The sequence below is a fragment of the Trichechus manatus genome, unplaced genomic scaffold, assembly GCF_000243295.1.
Source record: "Trichechus manatus latirostris isolate Lorelei unplaced genomic scaffold, TriManLat1.0 scaffold00096, whole genome shotgun sequence".
Lineage (NCBI taxonomy): Eukaryota > Metazoa > Chordata > Mammalia > Sirenia > Trichechidae > Trichechus > Trichechus manatus.
The window spans coordinates 7,515,746-7,526,803 of NW_004444032.1; the positions used below are offsets into that span (position 1 = coordinate 7,515,746).

The following is an 11,058-nucleotide window of genomic DNA, read 5'->3' on the forward strand; positions in this document are numbered from 1 at the left end:
AAAACAAAATCATACAGTAAATGTAGGGTCGCAGACACCAAATTTGGGTATTGCTCGGTGAGGAGATCAGGTATAACGGGATTAACTGTGGGCAATTTCATTTCATGCCATAGGCGCCTTGGATAGCATCACCAAGTATTTCCAGATGTCTCTTGAGGCAGAGGAGAGGGTGAATGCCTCCACCATAGATCCCAACAGCACTGTGGAGCATTCAGCTCTCACTCGAGACAGAGTAGAAGACTTGATGTTGGAGCGAGAGTCCCAGTTCAGGGAAAAACAAGAGGAACAGTCTCGCCTCCTTGATGAACTGGCAGGCAAACTACAAAGTCTAGATCTTTCAGTCACTGCTGAGATGGTAAGGTTTGGGGGCTTGGCCTTCCTGATTGCTACAGGAGGAAAAACAACCTGCTTTGTCTTTAATAAAGGAGCCCTGGTGACACAGTGGTTAAGTGCTTGGCTGCTAACCAGAAAGTCGGCAGTTCAAACCCACCAGCCGCTCGGTGGGAAAAAGATGTGGTAGTCTGCTTCTGTAAGGTTTACAGCCTTGGAAACCCTGTGGGGCAGTTCTACTCTGTCCTATAGTGTTGCTATGAACTGGAATCAACTCGACGGCAACAGGCTTGGACTTACCTTTAATATTGTTCACTTTGCAAATCAATCAACCAGGAGTGAAACTCCCAGGCTCAGGTCTCTGGATGTGATAGTATGGGGTATCCTTGACCAAGCTGGATTAAAAACAACAGTACACGTTTCCAACTTTCCCTCTCTTCTAGCTGTTTCTCTGTGGTATAGCCAAAGAACTATGTCTAGGTTCACATACTATTGTATTGACCAGTGACTGCTTATTTAAACTTGATCCTTTTTATGCTGTATACATTTCTTCTTTACTTTGTTCTGATTCAAAATGCAAAATGCATCTCAATGGAGGAATTCAGAATTATTCTGGGAGGAACTTCCTAAAAAACTTAAAGAGAGCCAAGGAATTTTTTTTCATGAGTGTTCGTTAAAATGTTCCTTTGTTCCAGTAACTTTACCTGGTGAAGATTAACCCTGAAAGCAGCCTAGAAAGTAGATTCATTTCCCAGAAGCTTTTAAAAAGTAACCCTGGAGCCAAATGGAATTGAGTAGTGAGATTAATGAAAATCAGGCAGAAGGCCAAAAAAAGCCAAACTGAGCCTGTTTCTTCCTCTTACTTCCTTTTTGTTTTTCTTGAAAGAGGTACCTATCTGAGAGAATTTGGAGGGTATTTTTTGTTGACCAAGTCTTGTGTTTGCTTGGCTAGAAACACAGGTGCATAAGATACTGTGAAGAGTTCAAACTTTGTTACAATTTTGTCTTAGTGATAAGGAGTTCTTCTCTCCTGTCTCAGAGAAAGAGAGAGGAGAGAAGAACATGCTGTCTGTATTGTGACCACTTTTACTGATGCCTACAAGATTTTATATTCATTATCTCATGCAACTTTACAGTATCTATATAGTAAGTACATCTCTTGTCACCATTAAATAGAAAAAAAATGGAGGCCCAGAGCAATGTGTACATTGTACCTAACAGTAGACAAAATTGTTACAGACAGGAAATATCCATTCTCTCTTAATCTTCTTTCAGTACTGATTCCATCCTCACAAATTATAATAAAAATCAGTAATCACAAATATCTAAAATCTCTGCAAACTAACATGAGAAGGAGCTACGCATGCAAGAGGATTCTTGCTTTGCAACAGAAGGCGTCTCATGTGTCAGTGGGGGTGGGGGTGGGTTCCTCTGGTCCTTTCCTGTACTTCTTTTCCACCTGGTAAGCTACCTAGGATTAGCCAGCCTTTTTAGTTTCCTTATTATTTTTATTTGTTAATTATTCAAAGAGAACTCCCCTTATAGGTTCCATACTGCCATTTTTTTGAGTAAAGATAGATTTTTGCCCTATTATGTTTTTCAAGTACCTTCAGTCCTTTATCTTTGTGTATATTTAGCCAGAACCATGCTTTTCTTATGCCCCTGTCTGCTGAGACAAAACAGATCTCCTAGTGTGCTGTCAGATTGTTTTTAGAAAGTAACCCTGAGGCCTTACCTTCTCTTCTTGACTAAGATTCATGTTCTCCTATTGCACGCAGGATGAACTTTATTTTCTGAAGCTTTTTATGTACTGTAAACCAGATACATAGACTATTTCAGTTACTAATTTGAGATATAATGGGCTTATAACTGTTTTAAAATTAATAGGCTAAAAGAGTTTTTACCTAGTCAAAAACTACTCTTTACTTCTTAACAGTATTTTCCTTGAGAGTCTTATGTTAACTACTTTTCATTTCAGTAAATGCTTTGCCTCTTTTCAGCATGGGCATTTTCTACAAAAGGATAGGTCTACATACAATTTTCTTCCTGTTTAGCCTTTTCCATCATATAACACACTTGTAACTTCTGAATTTGTATTTGTATGCCATGTCCATGCCATGATCTTTGAGAAGTTTCTGGTATAAAAAAAGGATGAGTATGTGTGGAGAGAGTCTTTGGAAAAGCTACATCCACCACTGTTTGTACTGTTCTCTGTCTTCATCTCATATCAAATCCCACCAGCCAGCAAATCCTCTCCCAACTACTACAACCATGTCATCTCACTTACCTGCTCTCCTTCATACTTACTGCATCAGACTCTTCTTGGCTGGTTTATGGGGGGTGAACCCATCTTCCTAACTAGATGGAAGGTTACTAAAAGGGTAGACAAATGGCCTTTTACAGCACTGTGGTCGTCAGAGCAGTTAACATGGCGCTGGGCCCAAAGAAGTTTCTCAGAACCTATTTTTTTAATCCAGCTGGTTAGCAGAAAGGGAGACGTTCTTTGGGTCTCCCATTGGCAGAATTCAACTTGATATAGCAGATAATGTTTGCACCCTGGGCAGAGCCCATATGGTATTCAGATTCATTAGGGCAAGAGGTATTGACAAGAGACTGCAAACTTTGTCTCCTTGGTAATAAGCAGGTTAGCTTATTCCTGAGCTCTTTTCTTTGCTCCTCTCTCCATCCTGCTTCCTAACACTGCTTTCAAGCACCTTTGCTGAGGACCACCTACATGCTCTCTGGAGCCACCCAGGCCCTGCACAGCTGTTAACACTGCAGCAGAGCAGACTCACCATCTGAACCCTTGTGCCTGACCCTTGGCTGTTACAGACCTGTGGAACACCTCCAGGGGCCTCCTGTTCCGAGACTGAATGTGGTGGCCCAAACTGCAGAACTGACGAAGGACAGAAGAAGTGTGGGGGGCCTGGCTGTGGTGGTCTGGTCACTGTTGCACACAGTGCCTGGCAGAAAGCCATGGACTTTGACCAAGATGTCCTGAGTGCCCTGGCTGAAGTGGAACAGCTCTCCAAGATGGTAATTCAGTAGATGACCTCAGTTGCTTTTGTTATCTGTTTGCTCGCTTTAAGTTGTGGACTGGAGAATCTGAAAGGGAGAAATCAATTCTAAATGCTGACTACAATGGAAAGGGAATTCCACGATCAAGTATGAAAGTTTGTGTTTTTATGAGGTCTGGGAAAGAGATGGGGAGGTTTTATTCATAGATAGTTTAAGAACTGTCTTACTCCTTGGGAAGAATAATGTGCTTTACAGCAAGAAGCTTAAATCTTAGACTGCCAATAATTTGATATAATCATATTACTTATCATGGGTCCAGGATTATGAATACATCTGGCTGTACCTACATACATTCTGTACTAAGCAACGAAGCATTTATTTTTCTAAAGTGACACATACTGTTACCTGAAGTATTTATGTTGGTCCCTGAGACAAAGACAAGGGAACATTTTATAGGTCACCAAATGTTTTGGAGGAGTTAAAAAAAAAAAAAAAATTTGAAAATTTTTTATATGCTAGACCTATCTGTATTAGCCTTGGTGGCACAGTGGTTACAGGGTTCAACTGCTAACCGAAAGGTCAGCGTTTTGAACCCACCAGCCGCTCAGCAGGAGAAAGATGTGTCTGCTTCCCTAAAGATTTACAGTCTTGGAAACTGTATGGGGCAGTTCTACTCTGTCCTGCAGGGTCACTATGAGTTGGAATTGACTGGACAGCAATGTTGTTTTTTTTTTTATTCCCCCAGTTTGGCCTATCTACACAGGAATATTGTATAGGAATCTGTCTACTGAATACTTTCAGTTTGTATAGGAATACAATCTATTGCTGAATGAAAGAAATTTGTTTCCAGAAGCCCATGATTCCAAATGCTTTAGTTTTTCAACATCATTTTCTGGACCATTTCTAATATTCTGTACCTCTTTAGAGTGAAACTGTTCCATGGGTAATTTATTCCTCATATTTAGGTCTCTGAAGCAAAACTGAAAGCAGATGAAGCAAAACAGAATGCTCAAGAGGTTCTGCTGAAAACAAATGCTACCAAAGAAAAAGTGGACAAAAGCAATGAGGACCTGAGAAATCTGATCAAGCAAATCAGAAACTTTTTGACCCGTAAGGAAGTTTTTCATTGTCACTTTACTTTTGGACATTTGTCTCTGTTTGGAAGGTCATGATTCAAACCTATATTTTAGACAAAATGTTTCTGGCAGGGATAAGGTAACATTTCCAAATAAGAAAAATGTCTATAAGAAGTGTTCCCATATCGTAAAAAGCTTATGTGCATGTACATAAATAACCTTCTCCAATGTTATTACAGATACAGATAAACCTAATGGGATACTCAAGTAGCAAATCAACAAGTCAAACATTTACTGTGAGAATTGAATTTGGAATTTATATTAGAGATTACATATCATAGCATTAGATCTTTGTCTCAAAGAATTGGAATTTGTTATTTTGTCATTGCCCCAAGCTTTATAATCCTCTTATTTCCAAGATATTATACCTGTGGTTAAACTCTGTACCTTAAGTATCCCACGGAGAAAAAGAAAGTCTAGAATTTGTGATCCAGCTCACAAGTGATGCTAGTCACAGTTTAAGTGTTATCAGTAAGGATGGTTTTGGCTGCAAGTTGAAGAAAACCCTCCACTGACTTTCAATTAATCAGAAAGGATGTTTATTATCTCACTAACAAGAAATTCAGTCATAGGACCACTCCATGGTTCAGGGACCCATGTATTTTACATCTTTCTGCTTTGTCACCTTAAACATATCAGCTTTGTTCTCAGGCTCATGGTAACATGACTTCACTAAAAAACACAACAATATCTAATAAAAGAGGTGACCACCTATTCCTTTGTTTTTTTGAAAGGGAGGAAACCTTCCTAGAAGCCCTCAAGCCATCATCTCATAAATCTCATTGGACAGAATGAGTCACATGCTCATGCATAAGTGTTACTGACAAATGGAATGGGATTGTCATAACTGGCAGGCTAATCAGGATTTAACTGAAGTGATATTTACTTTATCTTAGAAGTAGACACCTGAACAAAATCAGGCTTCTGCTAGCAAGGAAGAAGGGGGAAGGGCTAATAAGTTAAGGAGTCAACAGTATTTGCTATGACTACCTTAAGGAATATCCTGTGGAAGCCACCATTCAATCTCATATTTTCCTGGTATTAAATGCATTGGGATCCATATTTTTGTTGACAGTTAACAAAATACAAAAATGAGTGATCTGAGGTATTTGAAGATTAATCTTGTCATCATTTTTTTGACCTTCCACATTTTACATTTGCAATTCCTTGTTCTCTATCCTGGTTCTCCTGGTTCTCTGCCCAGATCATCTCCCTTTCGGTAGTTACCTGAACAAGATAATTTATAGGGAATATCAACTCCTATGTCTGCATTTACAATAGTATCTTAACTATTCTTCCAGCCTCAATTAAAGTTTTCATTGCCTTTTAGGATCAAGCTTCAACCCTGGTCTCTGTGGTTTTCCACAATCTGAACCCATTCGCTCAGTTAGACTTTCACGTAACATGCTCTGCCTATACTGTCTCTCCATCCAGAAATGTCCCTCTTTTCTTCTTTCAAATCCTATTTATTCTTCACAACCTGATCAGTCCTCATCCTCCGTGAGGCCTCCCCTCACTACCCCAGCCTACCACAAATTCCCATGGTACTCACTGTCTGCAGTTACTCTTCCATGTGTGTAGGTCTCATCTCCCCACCGAATTAGATTATAAACTCCAATGGGAAGTGTGTATCTCTTGGTGTAACCCTGGTGCTGTTCACATAGTAGAGATGCACCGATAGAGCAGCTGAATGAGTGGACCCATCTTTGCTTTTCACAGAGGATAGTGCTGATTTGGACAGCATTGAAGCAGTTGCTAACGAAGTGCTGAAAATGGAAATGCCTAGCACCCCACAGCAGTTACAGAACCTGACAGAAGATATTCGTGAACGAGTTGAAAGCCTTTCTCAAGTAGAAGTTATTCTACAGCAAAGTGCTGCTGACATTGCCAGAGCTGAAATGTTATTAGAAGAAGCTAAAAGAGCCAGGTATCTGAAGACGTTATGGCCTTTAGGTGGCTTATTTTGAGTACATGGCATGAAATATATATGTGTACTTTAACCACTGGAATTTTTAAGAGTGACCTGTGCGATTCCCTCTGGATCATTTGTGGAAGGCTGTTCTTTAAAAATAAATGTTCTTTGTACTAAGAGGAAGTACTTTTTCACACTCACGTGTATTTTCTCATTTTTTTACTCAGCAAAAGCGCAACAGATGTTAAAGTCACTGCAGACATGGTAAAGGAAGCTCTGGAAGAAGCAGAAAAGGCCCAGATTGCAGCAGAGAAGGCAATTAAACAAGCGGATGAAGACATCCAAGGAACACAGAACCTGCTGACTTCGGTGAGATATTACAGTCTTTATTGATAGGAGAAAACACCCACATATACTGATTTATCAGAAAAGTAAGTACATTTGATAGTTATCTATGAAGAAGGATCTTACAACAGGAACATTTAAAGGATTCCTTTAATTTAAATATATCTGAACTACATTAACACAGATGCTAAATGAGTAGACATAGGTTTTCAAGGAAAAAAAATTCTGAAGACACTGCAACACTAAGCTCACTTTCATTTTCTCCCCTACAAGAAAGCCTAAGAGAGGTAAACACACATGTTGACTCCTCTTCTTTCAGAAAATTGATATGACTGTATTCATTAGTATGAAGTATAGTATTTATTACAAAATCCCGTTTTAGAAAAAAGCAACCTACACAGTTAAGACCAGTGTCTCAAGATTTATGAGGTGATCACTCACAAAAATTTTACTAGTTTTGAAAACCACTGGAAGGGAATGAAGGTCAGAATGTCTATTTATTTCTGATGCCCATTTCTAGAAGAACCTAATAGAGAGATATAGATTAACAGTCTGTTCAGAATTAATGGAAAATAAATGTTTTTTATAAGCAAAATACTTACAGACTACCAGATATTAAAGGCACTCACTAAGAAAGTTAAGTTTTCACATGGCTTTAGTGCTTTATTCCAAAAATCCTCTTAGCTCTTAAAGTAGTAACAACCATAATTCTATTTTATCCCTTCATTTTTCAAAAACCAGTTCTATACACAAATCTTTTTTCTTCCAATTTTAGGGAAAGTTCATTTGTTTTTAAAAAATGGATGAAGAAAATTGGCAACTCATCCAATCCCTCTCCATGTTCTCAGAGTTAACTTTGAAACTGGATGCTCCCAGTACTCTGTGCTATCAGCCTTCTCAGGCTAACAGTCCCTTCTGCTTAAATCCCGACAGGGTTCTGTAATGTGCTTTTCCTACTATTAGTTGATACAAACCTCTTGTACCTGTTCTATTGTGCTCAGTAAAATGAAGCCCAACAGCTCCAGAGCCACTGTACCTTCTTAAGTCTTGAGCATATATAAGGCCCTTTCTTCAGTCTATTTGTTCAATTTTAGAAAAATTATTTTTTTCCACCAGACTGTATGTTCTGACCCTTTATTATGATTTTTCTATCTCAAGGTTTTTCAAATTTCCATGTACTGTTAACATTTTAGTGAACTTTACCGATTTGGGTGACTTTTTAAAAATGATGTTTTGAAAAGCAAATTCAAAAATATTAAATTATAGGTGAGATATTTGGCTTGATGGTACAAGTTAATATGGTGGGTTTGTTTTTCACAGACCTGAGGTGGGGGCAGGAAGTGTGTTTTGGTTAGTAACAATAACAGAGAACATCTAATTAAACAATGCTAATGAAAGCTCGTCAGAAACTGTTCACTCATTTAAAAATAAAACGATAAAGCGTATCTTTCAGAAATTGTAACCACTAAGATTTTTTTCTAAGTTAATATATGGGAGAACTTTATTGGATCAAGAACTGTTGGATTTCGAATGTTTGCATATTTTAGCATAACGACACTATTGTTATTCAGAGTTAATTTTACAGAAAAGAACCATCCTTGAAGATCATTTTCAAGAATTGAGTGTCCAGTGAAAATCGGTTCTTCTGTCATGGGCCAGACTGCTTACTTTGGCTAGCTTTGAAAGATCAACGTTTATTGATTCCACTTTTAAGAGATGAAATGTGGATCCTCACCAGTTGCCCAGATTGAGAAATTACTTTTTCCATAAATAACTTTGAATGTTTATAGCTTTCAGCTATAATCTTCTCAGACTTTATGCTAACTTGTCAGAGTTTTGAGGAGCGTTCCTGGTTTCCATGTCTTCAGCAATTAGCTGGAAACACTCCAATTAATTTTCCAGGTAGTTTCTGAAGTGCCATAACCTCCACTACTGGAGTTTAATATTTAGAACTGATAGGAAAAACTAAAAAGGTGGCGGGAAGTTATAAATCATATGTTCCCACCCACATTAATTTAGAAATTTATGTAGAAATCCTTCTTCTCACATCTGCTTATTTGTGAATGTTCTTCAGCCAAAGTTTGCAGGTGTTCCCAAAATGCTTTCTCAACACATTAAGCTGCCAGGTGGCTCCTGCTGTCAGCCAGGAAAATTTTTACATGAATTTCAGCCTAGATCATCAGAAATGCCAGAAAAAATAAATACATGAGATGTAGCAAAGACTACTTAAAGTTAGGCACTTTTATATAAACTGTCTTGAAATTGTTTTCTTTTTAGCAGTGCTTTTAGTCTAGAGCAAAATGGCATGGCAGCCTTTTAAATCTACCACCAAACTTGTATTTGTAATCCTTCCTACCATTTCTTACATTAATGGCTTGCTGGATGATTGATATGGTATTTTCATATTAGATTGAGTCTGAAACTGCAGCTTCTGAGGAAACCTTGTACAACGCCTCCCAGCGCATCAGTGAGCTAGAGAGGAATGTGGAAGAACTTAAGCGAAAGGCTGCCCAGAACACTGGGGAGGCAGAATATATTGAAAAAGTAGTATACAGCGTGAAACAAAGTGCAGATGATGTTAAAAAGGTAAGTATATCTTTGTAACTTTACAGTTATACTGATAAAGGAGCAACTCGTCCTCTCATTGCCTTCTTTGGAATTAATAAGGGACATGGAAGGACTTAACATGATTCTTCATCAGAAACATCTCAAAGAGACTTTTTTTTTTTATTGTGCTGTAAGTGAAAGTTTACAATTCAAGTTAGTTCCTCATTCAAAAATTTATACAAACATTATTATGTGACCCTAGTTGCTCTCCCTATACTGTGACAGCACACTCCTCCTTTCCACCCTGGATTTCCCGTGTCCATTCAACCAGCTCCTGACCCGCTCTGCCTTCTCATCTTGCCTCTAGACAGGAGCTGCCCATTTAGTCTCACGTATCTACTTGAGCTAAGAAGCACACTTTTCACCAGTATCATTTTATATCCCATAGTCCAGTCTAATCTTTCTCTGAAGAGTTGGCCTCGGGAATGGTTTTAATTTTGGGCTACCAGAGAGTCTGGGGGCCATGTCTTCCAGGGTCCCTCCAGTCTCAGTCAAACCATTAAGTCTGGTCTTTTTACTAGAATTTGAGTTCTGAACCCCACTTTTCTTCTGCTCTGTCAGGGACTCTCTGTTGTGTTCCCTGTCAGGGTGGTCACTGGTGGTAGCCAGGCACCATCTAGTTCTTCTGGTCTCAGGCTGATAGAGTCTCTGGTTTATGTAGCCCTTTCTGTCTCCTGGGCTAATATTTTCCTTGTGTCTTTGGTGTTCTTCATTCTCCTTTGCTCCAGATGGGTTGGGACCAATTGATGAATCTTAGATGGCTGCTCACTAGATTTTAAGACCCCAGGCGCCACTCAGCAAAGTGGGATGCAGAACATTTCCTTAATAAACTCTGTCATGCCAACTGACCTAGATGTCCCCTGAAAGCATGGTCCCCAGACCTCCACCCCTGCTACTCTGTCCCTTGAAGTGTTTAGTTGTATTCAGGAAACTTCTTAGCTTCTTAGCTTTGGGTTTAGACCAGTTGTGCTTACTTCCTCTGTAGTGTGTGTTGTCCTTTCCTTCACCTAAGATAATTCTTATCTAATATCTAGTCAGTGAATACCCCTCTACCCCCTCCCCACCCTCGTAAACATTAAAGAATGTTTTTTCTCTGTTTAAACCTTTTCTTGAGTTCTTATAATAGTGGTCTCATACAATATTTGTCCTTTGAAACTGACTGATTTCACTCAGCATAATGCCTTCCAGATTCATCCACATTAGATGTTTCGCAGATTCATCACTGTTCTTTATCATTGCGTAGTATTCCATTGTGTGAATGTACCATAATATCTATTTGTCCATTGATAGGCACCTAGGTTGTTTCTGTCTTTGCTATTGTGAACAGTGGTGCAGTGAACATGGGTGTGCATCTGTCTGTTAATGTGAAGGCCCTTATTTCTCTAGGATATATTCCAAGCAGTGGGATTGCTGGATCATATGGTACTTCTGTTTCTAGCTTTTTAACAAAGCATCAAATCGATTTCCAAAGTGGTTGTACCATTTTACATTCCCAGCAACAGTGTGTAAGTGTTCCAGTCTCTCCACAACCTCTCCAGCATTTATTATTTTGTGTTTTCTGGATTAATGTTAGCCTTGTTGGGGTGAGATAATACCTCATTGTAGTTTTGATTTGCATTTCTCTAATGGCTAATGATTGTGTGCATTTCCTCATGTATCTGTTAGCCGCCTGAATGTCTTCTTTGGTGAAGCGCCTGTTCATATCGTTTG

General features: G+C 38.9%; 1 protein-coding gene across 1 annotated transcript in view; it reads left to right on the forward strand.

Moving 5' to 3' along the window:
* The window catches only part of LAMB1 (laminin subunit beta 1), an 87,174-nt gene that overhangs the window by 68,086 nt on the left and 8,030 nt on the right, over nt 1-11,058 (forward strand). The window contains exons 26-31 of the mRNA XM_004382591.2: nt 114-355; nt 3,163-3,366; nt 4,314-4,458; nt 6,204-6,411; nt 6,624-6,765; nt 9,151-9,327. Coding sequence (XP_004382648.1) covers nt 114-355; nt 3,163-3,366; nt 4,314-4,458; nt 6,204-6,411; nt 6,624-6,765; nt 9,151-9,327 — 1,118 coding nt within the window. The remainder of the gene's footprint in view (nt 1-113; nt 356-3,162; nt 3,367-4,313; nt 4,459-6,203; nt 6,412-6,623; nt 6,766-9,150; nt 9,328-11,058) is intronic.